At 42.8% G+C, this 21,568-nt stretch overlaps 1 protein-coding gene across 1 annotated transcript in view; it reads left to right on the top strand.

Moving 5' to 3' along the window:
* Window positions 1-21,568, top strand: part of LOC308105811 (low-density lipoprotein receptor-related protein 1B-like) — a gene marked incomplete at its 3' end in the record, with an annotated part of 706,266 nt that overhangs the window by 358,823 nt on the left and 325,875 nt on the right. The window contains 3 exon segments of the mRNA XM_080456736.1: window positions 6,715-6,915; window positions 14,024-14,269; window positions 19,856-20,053. Of these exon segments, the coding sequence (XP_080312862.1) occupies window positions 6,715-6,915; window positions 14,024-14,269; window positions 19,856-20,053 (645 nt within the window).

Here is a 21,568-nt window from a genome sequence, read left to right as displayed (position 1 = left end):
AACCTTTAAAAACACACAGGTACCAGTGTTTGTTTCACCTGTCGGCCAAGGAAGGCCAACCCACTGTATCATACAGGATGCAGTGAGTCCTATAATACTATGTGGTATGAGCCTGGACCGCTATAGGCCAGCGGACGCCCCCCTGGTAGTGGTTTTTTATTGACAAAAATGTGTATCGTCGCTGTTGGGTGTAAACTAACATTATGTCCAAAACTGTTTCTTTATAGGATTTTCTCTGGAAAAGTAGCCGATCTACAAGCACACAATGGGGTAGCATCGTAACACGTTTTGAGCTTGTCGAGTAAAAAGTTTAAAAAGTACAATATGTTGCCTTTCAGGTGCAGTGTAGTAAAAGCAGTGGTGGAACAAGTACTAAAATGTTTTACTTAAGTAGAAGTATCAATACTGCAATGTAGAAGTACTGTGTTACAAGTAAAAGTCCGGAATTCAAAATTTACTTGAGTGAACGTACAAAAGTATTGGTAGCAAAATGTAAAGTACAAAACATAAAAGTACTAAAATGTTTGAAAATAGCCGATCTACAAGCTCACAACGCGTCGCGCCACTTGTAGATCGGCTATTTTCGAATAGCCTAGGTATAAAATAGGGCTAAAGTGGTTAATGTATATTTTATAATCTAATAATTTATATTTGCAAAGTAACTAGTAACTAAAATGTTAAAATAATTGTAGTGGAGTAGAAGTACAATATTTGCAATATACGCCACTACAAAATATGTAGTGGCGTAGAAGTAAAAATATTGAAAATTGGAAATACTCCAGTAATGTAAAAAAATTCTTCGAAATTGTACTTAAGTTCAGTACTTGTACTTAGTTACTTTACAACACTGAGTAAAAGTATAACATATTGAAAAATGTACATACTAGTAGGCATGTGGAGAAATGTTGCTAGACAATTTCTTTGGGCTGATGAAAACCGTCGGCATTCTGCATTGAAAAACTGACACGTCAAATAAATCAAAACAAATTAATTTGGTGAAAAATGTAAAAACGTCCCAGCTCCCGTTACTTCCATATTTTACAAGTGGCTAAATTGATTACGTTCCCCCGATAGTGAATTATTGTGTTGGATTAGAGGGATCTTTATTGTGTGTTTACACAGAAATGTGTGCTTGTGTACAGAAAGGTGTGACAGTGCGTTGTGTGAGAGGGATCTTTATGAACGACTTTAGGTTGCCTTTTGCAGAGTGCTATACCATCACTGTCACAGTATCTAAATTCACTTTGATTTGAGATACAAATAGTTATCAATACAAATTGCTAATAGCAGTGGTGGAAAGTAACTAAGTACATTTACTTATGTACTGTACTTAAGTACAATAATTGAGGTATTTGTGCTTTACTTGAGTATTTATCCAATTTCCAATACTTCTACTTCTACTACACTACATCTCAGAGCCAAATATTGTACCTTTACTCCACTACAATTATTTGAAAACTTTAGTTACTTGTTACTTTGTAGATTTTGATTATTATTACAAAACATACATTAACCACTTCAGTCCTATACATTTTGGCTATTTGAAAATTAGCACCTCTTATATAATCTACAAGCTCACAATGCGTTGCGATGCGACGCATTGTGAGCTTGTAGATCTGCTATTTTCAAAAGATTTGTATACATTTTATACATTTGAAAACTTGTGAAATCTGACATTCTGCATAATGAGTATACTTTCTACTTTTTGTACTTTAATGGATTAAATATGCTGTCGGTGTAAGATTTCTGGAGGTTCATACACTATTGTACAGTTGGACATTAGCATCATGTAGACCAGGGGTGGGCAACTGGCGGCCTGGGGGCCACATGCGGCCCCCACCTTCACTTAATGCGGCCCGCAATATCAGAATAGTGATTATATTATTGATTTCAGCTGTTAATTACTTCAGTCTATATTAGTACTCTAGCTTAATGACTAGTATTAAAATGATATTGTCTTTTTTATGTCCAATGTACTGTATTTGTATTTAAGTTCATAAAGTTAACATAAGTTTAACTAAATGCATTTGAAATGAAATAAAAATGATACTTTTCAGGATTCTAATTCAGAAATGGCAATAAAAAATATCAGGATTCCAATGTGTCGCAGCGCGACACGTTTTGAGCTTGTAGATCGGCTATTTTTGCTACTTTTGTGTGACATAGAATGCATATAGAATAGAATGGGCGGAAACGAATGGAAATATGGCATTAATTTACGAAAAAAGTTAAAATACGGAGATAAGAGGTGTCTGTGATGTGTCCCTCTGGAGTGAGTGTGGAAATATAGTGGCCCTCTGCATCATCAAAGTTGCATCACCTCTGATGTAGACATTAACCACTTGAACCCTAGCATTCTGTTCCAGGGCCAACATTTGGCCCAGCAGAAATGATGACCCTTGACAGAAGAATCAATCAAAGGCCTAAACGCTAGCATAATCTGCATATACAAACTACGGTATGCATACAAAATGCCATAACGAAAGAAACCTTTTGTTTACAGGCAGATTTTATGGAAATAAGTGCACAGTCTCCAGGCTAAATCCCTCACAAACCCCCTGCACTGCAGGAGGTTCCTTTTGTCCTGTCCAGTAGCGGCTGGTGGTGATTTTGGGTGGGGGGGGGGGGGGGGCTATAAGACATCCATTATTCTATATGATACCCATAGTTCACCCTGCACCCTGTTCTTAAGTAAATGTACTTAGTTACTTTACACCACTGCCCATACACAAACACACACTCACTCATACACACCCTCCAAACATTCACAGCTCACAGGGATTCCCATACTCTTCCCAGTAGCCTCTGAAGCCAGGGCGCCGATACTGTGGGTGCCTCGGGGCTAAAGCACCCATGGAGAAATGACCAGCACCCTTCACAAACTCATCACAAAAAAAAGAAAAACCAAACAGGATAAACATGGAGTGCATGTTGTGTACCAAATTAACCGAATTAACCGCATTAAAGCAATACTAGGTAACTTTTTCAAAAAAACTAAAGTTAAATTCTATATCTTTTGTGAGTGGCAAATGTTTCACAATGCCCACTGCATGAATTTCACCCCGAAAGCCTTTTCTATTATATTTTCTATTGAAACGGTGGCGGGGGTGTCCTTTCCACGAAAATGACGTCATCCGGCCGGAAAACAGAAACGGAAATGCACCGGTTTCCTGTTTGGCCAGGAACTACCGCGCTAATAACAAAAAGGAATCTCACGCTGTTTTTAAGACATTATAGGATTCCGGTGAAAACGGTGAAAACAAATGGAATTCTGGGTAATGCAGGACTACAGAAAATACATGCAGTGACGGTAGTGACCAGCAGAGGTTGCTAAAAATCTTTATTTGTGGACCTGCCTTGTATTGCTTTAAATTAACACAAAAAATAAGTAACAAGCCCGGGGGAAAAAAAACTAAAATGTTTGCGCATGCGCACGCGTGCGTTGCGTAGTAGCGCGCACATAAATCGGCGCCCCTGCTCTGAAGCCTCAAATATGAGCATTATGTTCCAGCGCCAACCCCATATAAACCAGTAGGGATCCCTTTCCCTTCAGTCAGCCATGCATCAGCTTTGATGGAAAGCCTTCATAACTGGGGATGTGTCTGCGATCCAAGCTTCACCTGGCAGAGCCTGCGTTCGCAATGAAACGGCCTGGCATCGCCCGCACTTATGTTTATACTTCCCCATCCCACTTCACTGTTCCACCTGCCTCTCCTCTTTGTAAACCAGTACAGTGGGGGGGGGGGGGGGGATTTAAGATTACCCCGGTGGGCCGGGCATCGGGGGAAGGAAGCCGTTATTGATCTCCTGTAGAATCCCACCATCAAGTGGAGTGTTACGCTGAGACGCTGTTTGTTGATTGAGGCTCCCCAGGGAAAAGGAAATTTGGCTTATTATTAGGATTATTATTTTTCAGTTTTTGCTTTATGACTCATGTTTATTTTTAAGAGAGGGATTCTGCAACTAAGAAACATGTTCTCAAATGCTAATGTGACAGCATGGGAGTATAGGTACCTGCTAGTGCTACAGTATGTACTTTCAGGCACCGGCTTCGAATGTTATCAATGCATTGAATGGGAGATTATCACGTTTTATCAGACCATTGAATGGGCGAAGAGTAGGCGATATACCTACCCGCGATTTGTCAGACCATTCATGGGGCGTAATCAGGAGCTACTGACCTACTTGGAGGCGGAGCAGTCCCCACAACAATATTTACGATTCTGTGCCTATCGGTACATAACTCCAACGGCGCTGAGTAGGCTCAGGCGAACGTCACACCGTTCAGGACGGCAACTCGGTGGCTTTAGCTCCCTCGGTGGTCCTTCACGGGGTGACAGTTCGCCTGAGACTGCGCGCCTCCGTCATGGTCCGAAACCAAAACCAAAACTGAACTATTTAAGTCATCTCCGTTGGTAGGTCAGTATGTCTTGATAACACCCAATGAATGGTCTGATACATCGCGGGTAGGTCAGTATGTCGCCTACTTCGCCCATTCAATGGTCTAATAAAAGGTGATAATGTCCCATTCAATGCATTGATAGCATCCGAATCAGGTGCTTTCAGGCACCAAACTTTATGTTGTATGGCCCTGTTCTACAGTAGAGTAATTTACCCTCTTTTACTGTGAGATTCCATCTTATGCATTACATTATAGATGTGTATAGGGCTTTTTTTTTGGGGGGGGGGGTCGCATGGGAAATAAGAAAATAAAATACATAAATTAAACATAAATTGGATCTCCTTGAAAATCTAAATATCATAGGGCACCAATCCAAGCATGCAGACATTAGTATATAGCAGCTATAGCCATACTAGTACCAATGCTGTCTGTCTGTCTGTCTGTCTGTCTGTCTGTCTGTCTGTCTGTCTGTCTGTCTGTCTGTCTGTCTGTCTGTCTGTCTGTCTGTCTGTCTGTCTCTGTCCCTTGTCTGTCTGTCTGTCTGCCTGTCTGTCTGTCTGTCTGTCTGTCTGTCTGTCTGTCTGTCTGTCTGTCTGTCTGTCTGTCTGTCTGTCTGCCTATCTGTCTGTCTCTGTCCCTTTGTTGCCCATGAACAGCTTTCCTTGTGAGCCATGCCCAAACATGGAGTCCAGCTCAGTCTTTGATGTCAGTGCGGAGTATCAATCATATTGATTGATCCTCCATTATGTGAGGACTTACCCGACCTACAAGCTCAACCCTCGCATCATGACGCGTTGCGAGGTTATCCTCGTCAAACGTTAACCCCAGATTAGGGACACTAGGGTTCAAGAGGTTATACAATACAATTCATGCCTTGACACCGTACTTCGCCTGCATATGTATGTACTGTATGCACAGTGAGCTACTGTATTGATTCCAGTCAATCAGTGTTGATTTTGTTGCGAACGCGGAAGGAGGCACGCTTCCGACCAAGTGGAGCTTACTATGTAACCGTGCTCGGGTTGTGTGTGTGTGTCTCTGTCGGTGTGTGTCTCCGTGTGCATGCACTGCCTGTGTGCAGCCGCCAGAGTGTGCCAGAGTGCAGGAATGTAGACAATGCTCTGATTAAAATGCACAACAGCCTGTAACATGCCTACACCAAACACATTTCAACAACTACAAAGACAAAAAACATTTACACAAAAAAAAAACACAACAAACAAACATAACCATTTAAAAAAGACAAAAACTGAACCACCACTTCTGTACAATTGCTCATTCCTTTCGATTCTTCTTATTGTTATTTTCGAGCTGCGTTCGCTTCCCGCGTTCGCGCGTCTTACTTGTTGACTAACACTATGATGAAAAATGTTGGTCGACTACCTTTTTTCACTGGCGAAAACTACATAAAAACAAAAATAAAAACTAAGCTATGATGACTAAAACTAAGACTAAATATAGTGACAATTTCGTCAACAAATACAAACTAGACTAAAATGTTAGTGAGGGATCTAGTGGAGAAGAGATCCAGTAGTACTAAAAGACAAGTCATTTTATATTTGGTTGCGTTAGGGTGTTGCATGCTGAAAATAGCAGACTACAAGCTCACAACGCGTTGTAGATCTGCTATTTTCAGCATGCAACCAAATGTAAAATCAGCCATTACGATGCCATCAAGGCGTGTAGATTTAGTCTTATGATATTTAGTCGACTAAAACTAGACTAAAGCTAAAGCATTTCAGGTGACTAAAATGTGACTAAAACTGAATGGAATTGTATTCAAAAGACTATGACTGAAACGAAATATGTATGTGTGTTGGTTTCTGTGTTTATAGCTAAAGCATTTTTTTGAGAGTGTGTGTAACTCTCTAAGAAACGCCCTGTCCATTTGTGGGGCGTGTTTAGACTGAATTGTGGGCGTGCACTTCTGTTCATATATATATATATATATATATATATATATACGGTGGGGGTGTGGCTATGGAAAGGGGGCGTGTTTGGTAAAAAAGGGTCTGCAGCGCGTCATGGTTGGTTGCCATGTCTGCTTATTGTAAGCAACATTGCCCTTGTTTTTCTGTGCTTGTAAAGACTGGTGGTTGCGGTTTGTCCCTGTTTCTAAAACGTTGTTGATATTTGGTGTGAGTTATTGGTTGATATATTGATATATTTCACACACACACACACACACACACACACACACACACACACACACACACACACACACACACACACACACACACACACACACACACTCTCACATTGGATATGTTATCTTATTAATTCTTGCTTATGTCTGCTTCCACCATATTCAGGCAAGTGCATCACCAAGAGCTGGGTGTGTGACGGAGACATCGACTGTGAGGACCGCTCCGACGAGGAGTCGTGTGAGACGGCCGTGTGCAAGCCGCCCAAATACCCCTGTGCCAACGACACGTCCATCTGCCTCACGCCCGACAAGATCTGCAACAGCAAGGTGGACTGTCCCGACCGCTCGGACGAAGGACCCGTCTGTGGTGAGTTAATCTGAGTTCCCAGAAGTTTTTCGCCTCGCATACAAACGGGAGCGGCGAGGAACTTCTGGGCCAAAGCCCTGGTATTTGTGGGCGGGATGTAACTTACGCTCAGAATCTGAGCGGACACGCCTCTTACCGGTCTACTCGTCTAAAAAGTCCGACGAGAGGCAAACAGCAGTACACAACAATGGCGGCCGCAATTTCTCAAGGGGAAATTGCTTCCCGTCGCTCCTATTTACATGTAAGACCCACTGCATGTGGATCCCGCCCCCTTTTCTTCATTGGCTGTTGATTTGAATCAGAAATCAGTGGCCGCGCCCCTGCTGTCCAGGCTTTGAGCCGAAGCCTCCCAGACTAGTGGTGAGTAGCACCCCCCCCACTGCACACAGACCCCCCACTGCACACAGGCCCCCAGAGTGCTGCTGAGAAACATTGAAGCCGCCACCCCAGTGGCCAAAGCTGGAACTGCAGGCGGGGCGAAATGCATGCACGAGCCAAACATACTGATTATAAATAATGATGTAAAAACATTATACATAGATACATATGTATTTCCATATACATATGCATCTCCAGTGTATCTAATAAATATCTCGCGTTCATGGCTCGACACACAGGTTCGTTCATGGAGGTAGTTTGTGACGTAGGACGCAAAAAGGACACTAGTGCGCCTGCTCATAACTCTATGGCCGCTCTAATCGACTCAATATCGACCCAATATTTCTACTTCCGGCAGACTTCCGGGTGTTTGAAATCGCCACTGAGCACTTTCATAGAAATTAATATCTGGGGGCGGGGCAATCCACCTTCTAGATATATTATAACTCTATGACTGCACACACTACTGCCAGTGCTGCCATGTCTGATTATTACAAGCGACTATGGGCTTGTTTTTTCTGTAAAGTTGCTTGTAAATATTGGTAGTTGCAGCGGGTTGCTGTTTTTTTGGGCTTGTTTCTAAAGTGTAGTTGCTTATTTGGGACTTGTTTCCTGATGTTGTTTAAACCAGTGTTTCCCAAACATGTTCATGTCAAGGACCCCCAGATTAATATGTATTTGTCCACATATCCCCATCTGAAAATATTTCAGATTAGATTATTCAAGATTTTTTCTTTCTTTTTTGAAAATAGCAGATCTACAAGCTCACAATGGGTCGCATCGCGACACATTGTGAGCTTGTAGATCGGCTATTTTCAAATAGCCGTAGCATAATCGCTTCTTTTGGGCTTGTTTTCATAGACCTGGTTGCTTATTTCTCTCACAAAATCTGGCAACACTGCCTACTACTGCAGGGGGGGGAGAGTTTTCTAACTCGTCAGTAAACAAACCAACATACAGTATGTAAGTGTATAATACAGGGTATCTGCACATTTATAAAGTGACAATTTAAGGACGTTAAGACTGTTTTAATAACTCTATAATGAAGAGGGGGAAACTATACCATTAGGCTACTACGTGAAAAGTAATCAACAAACTATACTATTCAAAAAAAGCCAAATTGTCAAATATTACCTAAGAAAGAGGCAACAACTGTGAAAATACGTGCTCGCAACACGAGGCGTTGTGAGCACGTACTGTAGATCTGCTATTTTCACAATATTTATCTGTGGAGCCGAGTCTCACTAAATGTAATGCCTCAACTTCTACAATTCCAAGTGCTGGTCACGGTGGGGGGGGGGGGCGGTGGCGGTGGTCTTCAGTTCAAATGTGATTATTTTGTGCGGGTCGCAGCCTGACTAGTTTGAGAACCATCCCACATGCTGAGTGTTTGTCCTTCACATTGTTTATGTATTGATGTGTAACTCTGAGGGGCCGTGTGTCCACAGAGAACGTCTTTGAGCTGTTGAGCTGGCATCACAGTGTTTATTAATTAACACCCCCACACAGCGGTGTAAAGTAACTAAGTACATTTACTCAAGTACTGTACTTAAGTACAATGTTGTGGTACTTTTACTTTACTGGAGTATTTCCAATGTTCAGTACTTTCACTTCTACTCCACTACATCTCAGAGGCAAATATTGTACTTACTTACTCCAATAAAATTATTTGAAAACTTTAGTTACTTTGCAGATATAAATTATTACATTATAAAACATACATTAACCCCTTTAGCCCTATTTTATTCGTAGGCGATGTGAAAATAGCAGATCTACAAGCTCACAACGCGTCGCATCGCAGCGCGTTGTGAGCATGTAGATCGGCTATTTTCAAACATGTTAGTACTTTGGTACTTTAATACATTTGATACCAATACTTTTGTACATTTACTCAAGTACATTTTTCCTGATCTGTTATTAGCGCAACTAGTTGAAACAACGTAAACATGGACTTCTCATTGTTGTAGTAAAGGTTCAACGTCGGGTCGTTTAGGCTAAATCAGTGGATCTCAAACCTTTTCATGTCAAGGACCCCCACAAGGATATGTATTTGGCCGCAGACCCCCATCTGAACATATTTGTTCCATTTTTCAAAAAATCACGCCCCTCCAAAATAATTATATTTGAACTGGGGATGACCCCTTCCCCCCCCCCCCCCCCCTGACCAGCACTTGGAAATGTAGGAGTTGAGGCTTTACATTTTGTTTGACTCGGTTCCACAGATAAATATTGTGGAAATAGCCGATCTACAAGCTCACAGCGTTGTGAGCTTGTAGATCGGCTATTCATTGTTGCCTCTTTCTTTTAATATTGGACTTTTTTGAGTTATTAAAAAGGTCTTAAAAAGTCATTAAATTGTCACCTCCGTGTCACCTGGTGACCGTCCCCCAAAATCACGTGGGGACCCCCCTGGGGGTCCCGACCCACAGGTTGACAACCGCTAGCATGGAAGACGGAAACCCAGTTTTTGGAAAACAATATAACAAATAAATCATTTATTTTATTTTATGTGAAGAGCTTGTCTGAGGTGGACAGGAGATGCAGCAAAGCTCTTGACTGACCTCGCTTTGATTTGAAAACACAACTCAAGTCTCTCTTTACGGACATTTTAGTTGCACCCGGGCAGAGAACATAATAAACAAACTAATAGATAAACTCCTCACCATGAATACATAAGCTAGTTATATTGATACTAGTAAACAAACATTGCCTGAAAATGTTTGCATGTGACTGTTTTTTTTTTATATTTCCAGCCACAAGCTATTTAAGATGTTATCACGGCTCTATTTTTTATCTACTAGCATTTACTAAACCGTTTAACCCTTTGAGACCAGGAGCGCATTTGTGATTTCTTTTTAGATTTATTTGGCTGTTCAAAAATAGCAGATATACAAGCTCATAGCGCGACACGAGTGCCGCGCTATGAGCTTGTAGATCTGCTATTCTTTTGAAAAATGTCAAGGATGTATTTGGCCGGGGACCCCCATCTCAAAATCTGTTGTTCCAGGGACCCCCCAAAAGCAACTATTTGAGTTAAAAATGTTTGCTTAAATATACATATTGAAAGATTTGCACACATCTAAATGATTTTTCAAAAGAAAATAGCAGATCTACAAGCTCATGCCGCACTATGAGCTTGTAGATCTGCTATTTTTGAATAGCTAAAGAACTAAAAAGACACACAGATGCGTTCCCAGTCTCAAAGGGTTAAGTGTGGAGAAACCATGTTGACATAACAGTGTTTTTTTCTCTTCCTCATTGGTGGGTTTAGAACATGTTACCTAGCTTATAGCGAGGCACCATCGCGGTGCTACTACTACTACTCGCGCTCGCATTCATTTTTCATCATATTTAATAACCTGGGACGTGAGAACCGTCTCTCTCCCAGAGGAACGCCAGGCTATATCTCCTCTTTTCCTCATGGCTCAGATCAGATGAGACAGACCCAGCATGTGTTGATTCAGAGACCGAGGGGAGAGAGGGAACATAAGGCAATATCCTCCTCCCGCCTTTTTCTGAATGACGGCAAACGTTGGAAGTGTTTGTCCAACGCACCTTTAGAGGGTTTTAGAGAAATGGGTCTCTCGGGCGAATAGCTCTCTCCTCCGAGCGCCTTAACCCTTTCAATCCGGGGGACGCTTCTCTGTCATTTTTTGGATTTCTTTGGGCTATTAAAAAATAGTAGATATTCAAGCTCATAGCACGGCACCGAGTGCCGTGCTATGAGCTTGTAGATCTGCTATTTATTTTGTTGTTGAAAAATCGTGAAAATGTGTGCAAATCATTGATTATATATATATTTTTAAAGCGAACATTAACTCAAATCTTTGCTTCTCAAGCTCATAGCGCGGCACTCGGTGCCGCGTTATGAGCTTGTATATCTGCTATTTTTGAATAGCCCAAAGAAATCTAAAAATGCCACAGATGCGTTCCCGGTCTTAAAGGGTTAATCTCTGTGAGTGAGCAGTGTAAACACCCCGAGGTTCATTTTCCGGGGGACGTCGACTTAGAACCAAAGCCTCACGGGGGACCACTGTCTGCAGGACCTGGAGAGAGTAGAGAGCCTTATTGTGCAGTGTTGCCAGATTTTTTTGCGAGAGAAAATAAGCAGGTCTATGAAAACAAGGCCAAAAGAAGTTACTATTAGGCCACATGAGCACTTTAAACCTGTCCTATATGCATCGGGAATTTGAAAATAGCCGATATATGAAAATAGCCGATATATACAAGCTCTACGAGTAGTTTTTATCTTGGAAAAAAAAGTTAAACATTTTGAAAAGTGTTTGACACATTTTATTTGAACTCTTTCACTGCCACGGAATTAATTCATTAATTATCGTCCCCTTGCTGCCAGCGAAAACAGCGATTTTACTGTACCTTTGAAAGATCATGGAATATTCTCCATGACCTCCTTCCTCTAGGAGATCGGCTCATTACACACACCGGGGGTCCAGTAAAATCGGGGGGGAAAATTGGCCGGCCGTGATCCTCCATTGAAGAGCTGTGGCCGTTTCAATGAGGCTTGTTTTGCCGTAAAGCAGGAGGAACAGAGATCTAGCAGAGATAGAGCCATTTCACTGCAGGAAATAAACAGGAAGTAAACAAGCTTCTGCCGCACAGCCCGCTCATAGCCATTTAGGTCATACACCTGGACCGGGCAGAAACCTTGTCTCCCATATTTCAATAAAAAAATTATAATAATAATCTGTTAATTAATGCCTATATGCCTATACTCTGTGATACAAGAGTGTAATAGCCAATAGCTATTAGTTGTGTTGTGAGCCGTAGATCTGCTATTTCCAAAACTTTCAAAAGATTTTGAAAGCAGTGGTGTCTGTCTGTGGGTTTAAACATGTTTAACACATGAAAAGTACTAACAAAATAATAACCACAGTGGATCCACCGGAACAAAGGTTCACTTTATTTCCCCGTTTCCTGAAAGGTTACAGCTTTGGACATACAAGTTTTTATGCCCGACAGCGATGAACAGTTAACAGCTCAGCAGGGACTTACTGCCTTCCTTCAACCAAGAGGAACAACACCCCCCCCCCCTCCTGTCGAGGGCACACATCCCCTTTGTCAGTCTCTACACTGAGACGAGGCCCTTAATCATGGCAAAGCAAAGGGACATCTGACCAGCTTCATTTTCTACTGATATGTGCTTTCATCTTGACCCGGCAGCTTCTAAAGAGAACCAGGCGCTTCTGAGAGGAGCTTTCCATTATTATGGACTGGAGAGGAGAGGGCCACAAATGTTTAGAGCCAGACTGATATATCCGTTTGCCGTTTGGCCAAATAAATGTCGCCACTATTTGAGTTTATATCGGCCGATGTATCCCGTTTTTTTTGTATAAGTCTTTAATTGTCTAGAGTATGTTTTGCACCCTGTCCGTTTGTCCGTCCGTCCGCCCGCCCGCCCGCCTGCCCGTCTGTCGCCCTGTCCGTCTGTGGACAGCTAATCTCCAGCACCTTTCGCATGCTCGCAGCGAAGCTGTGCACACACACTCCCTGAATAACAGAGCAGAACCTCTGCCCCACATTTTTCACATGGATCTGTTATAGCGCCACCAGGAGGCCACTTTTTGCAAAACACTTTTTGACAGTACTCCTACAGATTTGGTCCAAACATCACGCAAATCAGTGCACAGTATTTCTATAGTCATTAAACGAAACGGGTCTTTCAGATTTCTCATATTCCATTCTGATTGGCTGAGAATGGCTTCCAAAGTTTGCAGAAGTGCTCCGTTTTGAACCAAATGCCTCAAGTCATGAACACAGCGTGCGATTTCCGTGCAATTTTGCACGCACATTCCCACTAGACCGAGGAAGAAATGCCACTTGAATTTTTTTCAAATCAGCCTCATGGTGGCGCTATAACAGGCCAATTCGTGTTTTTACATAAAACTGCACCGATTTGTGTAAAACTTTGTATGCACACTCCCTAGAGGCCAAGGAACAACGTTTGCCCCACATTTTTTACATCTGTCTTTTATAGTGCCACCAGGAGGCCGACATATGTAAAACACCCGTTTTGAACACAATGCCGCAAATCATGATTTGCGTCATTTTGTTCAAAACGGACCACTCTTGAAATCTTTAGATGTCAATCTTAGCCAATCAGGATGGAATATGAAAAATCTAACAGATCCAAAATCTGAAGGAGCAATATCCAAAAATGTGTTTTACATAAGTCGGCCTCCTGGTGGCGGTCCGATTGCGTTGACATTTCGCACTATGTTGAGGAAAAAATGCCACCCTTTTAACATTGCCCTATTATAGCGCCACCAGGAGGCAGATTTTTGCACAAAAAAAAAATCCAAACATCACACAATTCGGTACACATGATCTCTATAGTCAAGTGAGCAAGACTGATCCGTCCTACTTTTCATATTCATCCTGATTGGCGAATTCCGAACATTGCTGCCCCACACCTGACCAGGTGGAAACCTGTGCTCCGAGGAGCACTTTTTCTAGTTACACTCTCAAACTGTGCATTATCAGATGACGTTTCTCTCTTTTCATGAGTAGCCTAACTGTTTGCCATTTCCTAAACCCTGCTCGAAAGGTCAGACCGCACCAATGCAACTAGTCGCAACTCCTGGCAACTGCCAATGGTTGCAAGGAGTTTTATTGGTTTGGTTTGGCCTTTAGGGATGTCTGTTGTTCCGTGCTTCCCGAGCAGGATTCCGTCTGACCTTTGTTTGTCTTTCTTTCTTCCTTTTCTTCCCAGATAAGTGTCTGGTGGCCCGCGGGGGCTGCAGCCACCAGTGCACGGTGGCCCCGGGGAAGGGCGTGGTCTGCTCCTGTCCCCCGGGGCTCCACCTGGACTCCAACAACCACACCTGCGAGGCCATGGACTACTGCAGCCAGCACCTGAAGTGCAGCCAGGTGTGTGAGCAGTACAAGACCACCGTGAAGTGTTCCTGCTACCCGGGCTGGAGACTGGACCCCGACGGAGACACCTGTCACAGCACAGGTACGTTATTACACACCTGTCACAGCACAGGTACGTTATAGAGACACCTGTCACAGTACAGATATGTTATAGAGACACCTGTCACAGTACAGATATGTTATAGAGACACCTGTCACAGTACAGGTACGTTATAGAGACACCTGTCACAGCACAGGTACGTTATTACACACCTGTCACAGTACAGGTACGTTATAGAGACACCTGTCACAGTACAGGTACGTTATTACACACCTGTCACAGCACAGGTATGTTATAGAGACACCTGTCACAGTACAGATATGTTATAGAGACACCTGTCACAGTACAGATATGTTATAGAGACACCTGTCACAGCACAGGTACGTTATTACACACCTGTCACAGCACAGGTACGTTATTACAAGCATATGCTCTGAAAATGCATGCGGCCCACCTCTCCCACCACTTATAACCACTAAACTCATTCTCTGGCAAGGACGACTTATGACGACTTTTGTGGTTTTCCACCAGATAGCGCTGTTCTCTATCACCTGAGTGACAATTTTCACCCTCCAGTAAAATTTTGCAAGACATGCTATATTCAACAGCCTGTAAACAAGGGAAGGGAGGTTGTGGTGAGTTTAAGCACAGTGATGCTTAGGAACCGTCGGCGATCGATCATACTGGATATAAATATTCTCTGACCAGTTGAAAAGGTGACAAAAATTCAAATCGCTGGCAGTGGGCAAACACAGCCTGAAATAAGTCTGGCAGTGAATGAGTTAACACCATGGGTGCCAGAGGTTTATTAAAAAAATGTACATTGAGTGCCAGAAACTCACCGTCTGCAACGCTGCACTGTTTAGAGCTGTAGACTCCACGGCGAGCACACGCACGTAAACAATGCATGCGTGGACGACGATGGATGGTCCTGGCTAAAGCCTGGAACAACAACATGTCTCACGCGAGTCACCGTTGTGGAGCGATCGTGCATCGAGAATGACTCGTTTTGCCCACTGTAAAAAGTTAAGGAGATACAGAGGTTTTTAGAAAGGAGATAGAATGGAAGCGGATGGGAGACAGATTTTTTTGGCACAGTGATCCATCTGTCCCTTACTTCTTAGAGTGTTCATGGGTGATTCCAGGGCTGTGCTAGCCCCCCCCCCCCCCCCTTGTGAAAAAAAAGAGACTTAAAACACGGTTTGAACCGTGTTTGGCACCCGATGTGTTAAGTGGTCATAAGGGTGGGCCGCATACATTTTCAATATTTTTCAAGTGGGCGCTCATCTAGAAAAGGTTGGGAACCCTCTGGTACATATATATATTTTCATATAAATATTTATATAAATACACACACACACACACACGCAGGTGTTGGTAGCAGTTTAGTACAGGATGCACCCTGTTGAGTCTGCATGCTGTAACATCTGTGCTGTGCTCATGCTGCTCCTAGCCATTACTGAAACACTTAATTGATCACAGAAATAGCACAGATCATTATCTTTATCTGTGCAAAGTGGAAACCTTTTACGCTGTCGCTCTGCAGGAGGCTAGCCGTCTGCAAATGTGTGTTTTTGTGTGTGTGTGTGTGTGTGCGCGCGTGTGCGTGTGCGTGTGCGTGTGTGTATGTGTGTGTATCTGGAGCGGATCAGTGCCATATTTCCTCTGCACACTTCCCCATTGCAGCCTTCTGATTGGTCCCTGACCAACCAACCAGCAGGTGCCCTCTGCCTTGTTCCGCCTCCTTCTGACTGTTTATGCCGAGGTTGATAAAACATTAGACAATGTCCAGTTTTTGGGGGGGAAAAGCTAGTTATGCCCAGTCACTATGCAGCATCTGAGATGTTCCTTTTTACTCAAGTTTAAAATAAGAATTGAATACATTAAATGTCAAAACGAGGCAACTTGGAAAAAAAACACCTTTTTTCTTTATTTTTCAATGGTAGTGGATGGAGAGAGAGGATTTTTTTGGCCGACCTAGCAACATTAACCAATGGGCGGGAAGAGGGGCGGGACTTGACAAAGGGTCAATTACCTGTTTTATACTTTTTTTAATGGAATTGTATAATGGACTCCAATAAGGCCGACATTTTTTGTCAAATTTGTAGATAAGTATAGATTATGTTATGTGTGTGTGAAATGTTGATGACTGATGTCATATACAGTAGATGACTGACATCACAGTCTGGCCACATGAAGTCCGAGATCCACATGATTCCATTTAGTTTTCCAGTTGAGTAAAATCTTCACCTGAATATAGGTGAAAATTCATGTTATATTAACCTACTGTTCACATAAAGCCAGCGTCAGAGCTGACTCATTCACCTATACCATCTGACTGTGCACACGCACACACACACACGCACACGCACACACACACACACACACACACACACACACACACACACACACACACACACACACACACACACACACACACACACACACACACACAATCACACACGCACCATGTGCTTACGCCTCACCTTTTCTAATGCAGATTCGGAGCTGTAGATAATTGAAGTTGAAGTGCGGCCGAGCAGCACGATGGCAATGTGCTTGTGTTAGCTTCATGTCTCACAGAGTGCTGAGGAGGGAGGACAGCCCGTCTGAGGGAATGGGCAGAAAGATGGTGATTTAGGGGTCCTGTCGCTTTGAATCCCATCTGCCTGAGCCCTCTGTAGGGCCGTTGTCGGGGGCAACGAGACCTGTCTGTTCCTATCTGTCTGTCTGCATGGATGTATAGAGGAACCCAAGTCTGTCATCAAGGCCGCTATTCAAAAAATAGCTGATATACAAGACCAGATTTTTTGGGGGGGAAAATCGCGAAAGTTTGTGCAAATCTTTGAATATATATATATATTTTTAAAGCAAACATTTTTTAACACAAACCTTTGCTTCTGGAGGGTCCTTGACATGAACATGTTTGAGAACCACTGCTCTATGGCAGTGGTTCTCAACCGGTGGTCCGGGGACCACCAGTGGTCCTTTAGGGGGGTTCCAGGTGGTCCCCAGCTAAATGATGGAGAGTTGGTAACCAAACAGACCCTTATAGATCTTTAACTCTTGAAGCGTAAAATGAAACCAAATGGACCCTCACGGGTCCATTTGGTTTCATTTTACGCTCTCAAGAGTTAAATTATGGTCAAACATCTGCATTACTTAATTAAAGAATTGTTATTTTGATCAACGTTGGTCTGTCTCTCCTATGGAACCAACATCGATACAGCAGGGATGGAATTGTGGACAAAATCTTATCCAACGATAACAAAATATTCTACGTTTTGGGTTCTGAGAGTCTAAATCTCATCACACGGTGGTTCTGAGAGTCTAAATCTCATCACACGGTGGTTCTGAGAGTCTAAATGTCATCACACGGTGGTTCTGAGAGTCTAAATCTCATCACACGGTGGTTCTGAGAGTCTAAATCTCATCACACGGTGGTTCCGTGGCTCAAATGCCCAATAAATAATGGACCTTGACATGAAAAGGGTTGAAAAGCACTGCTCTATGGAGTGAAGGAGGTGAAATGCCTCTTTCCCCATGCATGCGGAGAGTGCCGCTCTTGTTTCCGTCTCTCAGAAGTTCTCCTCCGTCCTTTAATCCCTTCATTCCGCACACAAACCCGAGCGTTAGGTCAACAACTCTTTACTGGCCTGAACCAAGGGCCCAGCTTCCTGCTTTGACATTGAGTCTATATAGGAAGTGACAGTTCATATGAATAGCCTATAGTTTGGCTGTTTTACCCCTACTGGTGTCAGAAAGAATTATTCTCAATGCAAGTGGGTGGGTTTTTGACACACTTTAGACTTGGTTTTCTTACCTTAATAAACATTGTCATAAATACCATATGCTTCCAGTCGCTAGTTTAAAGTCTTCTTTCAATCATCATGATATGCGTTTTGATAAATTATGGTCCCATTTATTTTAACATGATGATGATAAAGTAGGTTATGCTCTAGGAGGGGCGGGATGATTTGATTGACAAGCTACACAACCAATAGCATTCATTTAGGGATTGAATTCCCGTTGCTTTTTTGTATATATTAAAGATGGCAGATTTCAAACAGCTGAAAAATCGTCTTCATTTACTCCTGTAGAAACCAATTGCGTCACTTTGTCCATTCATTTTTACAGTCTGAACACAAGCCTTCCTGTGACTGTTGGTATTGAATTAATCTAATCCAACCACTCCATAACGGCTTCAGCCAGGGAGAGGTTCCTGTACGTACGTGCTCAACTCCCCTGGCTTGTCACATTCAGATTTATGGACCTCGTTTTGATTACTTGCTTCTCCATTTCACTTCAAGATTGATGGCAGTTGCGGCGGCTAATCTTACATTAAAGTGGGAAAAGAATATGCAATTCTTTCCCCTTTTGGAGGAATCAGAATTGTTACAGCGCACGCATAAATCAAAATTTTAGCATACAAATACAAACATCCTCATTTAATGATGACATAGGTGTTATTGGATTTGCAGCGAGGTTTCCAGGCTTTGCTTGTTCTTAGTTGTTGTTTTTTTGCATTGCAGATCGGAGGTTTTAAGTGAATAACACAATCATGGATTTGTCTTAGAAAGAGGCTTTGGTTATGCACTAGGTTTCAGCTTCTCTCTCTCTGTTCCATTGGAGCCTGGCTGGCTGCAGAGCTACTGTGTGTCCATGATGTAAGAACAGCTTTAATTGCATTTTGTGGCACAGCCACTTTGTTCTCCCAAAAAAAAAAAATATTCCGCCTCGAATGTGTTGCAGAGGTGCCCACTTTTTTGTTTTGTGAAAGATGGTGAGCCAAGTGTCTGAGTGTTTGATTACCAGTGTGTGTGTGTGTGTGTGTGTGTGTGTGTGTGTGTGTGTGTGTGTGTGTGTGTGTGTGTGTGTGTGTGTGTGTGTGTGTGTGTGTGTGTGTGTGTGTGTGTGTGTGTGTGTGTGTGTGTGTGCGTGCGCGCGCCTCAATTACGTGCTTCAATTTGTGTGTGTATGCGTGTTGTTCAATTGTATATCGTCTCTGTTGGGTAGAAACCTCATATGTCCTCATGTGAGCTTGTACATCTGCTACTTTTGATGCTAGTATGATCAAGTAAGGCAGGGGTCTTCAACAGGGGGTCCGGGACCCCTAGGGGGTCCTCAGAGTTACTACAGGGTTTCCTACAGGGTGTCTGCCAAATCTTGTGTGATGGAGAACATTAGCTGAAAATAGCCGATCTACAAGCTCAGAGAGCTGCGAGGCTCTCTGAGCTTGTAGATCGGCTATTTTCGGAGAGTCAGTGTACTGCAGATGGAAAAAGAGCGGACCAAGTACAGAGCCAACGCCGGTCAAGTAAATATTGAGGATTTACATTTTTTAACTGTCTGAAAATACTTATTAACGTGAATCCAGCTATCTATGAAACCTATGAAAAAGTTTAATCTGCAACACAATGTTATACAATATGTAAGGCGGGGTCCCTCCTTCATCTCTCGATCAGCTAAGGGGTCCTTGGCCTAAATTTTTTTTACGAAAGAACACAACAAGTTAGAATGTGGAGATATCTGCCTGACAACAGCGATATACAGTAGTACAGTTTGACGTGTACAGATGCACATTGTTTGCCTCATGTCTCTCTCAACCCCCCCCCCCCATCCAACCAGATCCATTCGAGGCGTTCATCATCTTCTCCATCCGTCATGAGATCAGACGGATAGACCTCCACAAGCGTGACTACAGCCTGCTGGTGCCCGGCCTGAGGAACACCATCGCCCTGGACTTCCACTTCAACCGCAGCCTGCTCTACTGGACCGACGTGGTGGAGGATAAGATCTACCGGGGACGGCTGTCCGAATCCGGAGGTAACACGCAACACAACACAACACAACACAACACAACACAACACAACACACTCGCAGACATCCGCCCGTCCGCCCGCACCACCTCTTGCACATCCACACATAGTACGTAGGGTATGAGTGATATTCCTTTGTTAACGTAAGTGTTAAATAGCTCTATATTGTAATAGTACTCATTACTATAGAGTGTGTGTTCAGTAACAGGAGTCTCCATGTCTCTACAGCTCTTTATTAAACAGAAAATGCATTTTCAGGTCAGGATACCAATTTTATCCAATCAGCAGAGAGAACTCGGATACAGGATAGAGCAGTGTCTATCAACCTTTTTTGTGCCAAGGCACACCTGGCATAGCCAAAAAATCCCAGGGCACACCTAGATATACGGTATATTTTTATATATATAATTATATATATATATATATACGGTATATCTATATACACACACTAGGGGTGTGCCGATAGGCCTACACTAATTTCACGAAACGATACGATACGATATTGGGCACACAACTTCAATACGATTTCGATACGATACGATACGCACTTTTTTATCATGAAAATATATGGGGGAGAAAAAAAGCTAATGCAAACAAATATTTCTGTTTTTGCATTATTCAGACATGCAAACTTCAGGCACACCTCAGCAGTAGCCCCGGCCCAAAATTGGGACGTTTGCCAGGGTTGATATACACTGGGATAGAGGATAAACAAGTGAAATTGTAAGTGATGACACTAAGAAATGAGCAGACACACAATTGGAACTGGATCACTATAACATTGAAGCTGATAAATGGATACTCTCTCCTGGTTGGTTGAAAATGTGCAACCCACCTGACAGTGTCTCCATGCATTAACGAGCTGGAGAGATGGGGACCCCTGTTTATTTTACATACACTCTATAGCAATTAATACTATCAGAATAAAGTGCTTTAACCTTTTTCCTTTGACCCAACAAATATCACTTTACCCTACCTCCTTTCTTTCTTTCTTTCTTTCTTTCTTTCTTTCTTTCCGTGTCAGTGCATCCATGCAGACAGTGAGTATAATATGCGTCCCTTAATGTCTGGAGTCATAGGAAGCCTCTCTCTCTAACGCTGTACCTTATTTCTCCTCTTTGTGAGATAAACACAAAGCCTCAGTCACATCCGCAGATAATTGTAAACAGCTGGATTAGAGACAGTGAGAGAAAAGCTTGTTTTTTCCCCCTCATGGTTAATGGAACACAGCAGAAAGCAATCTCCTTTTATGTCAAAGTGCTTTCCTCAAGAGTTCGTCTGTGCCTTTTCTTTTGTTGTTGTTTGTTTTTTTCGGGGACAATCAGAAAGATGCTGTTTCTCGCTCTTCTCTCTGAATAGACAACAATACACATATGTGGTTAGGTGTTGGGATCGGAGGAACCGGAGGAACCAGATCCAACATTGAAGAACCGGGAACTGGTTCCATCACATTTGGAACCAGTGGTGGGAAAAGTGCTCAAATGTTTTACTTGAGTAAAAGTATCAATACTGCAATGTAGTA

This window comes from Gymnoscopelus braueri, assembly GCF_963280865.1.
Source record: "Gymnoscopelus braueri genome assembly, chromosome: 18".
NCBI classification, from domain to species: domain Eukaryota; kingdom Metazoa; phylum Chordata; class Actinopteri; order Myctophiformes; family Myctophidae; genus Gymnoscopelus; species Gymnoscopelus braueri.
Note: the sequence above shows the minus strand (reverse complement) of the source record. Positions and strands in the feature narration are given on the sequence as shown.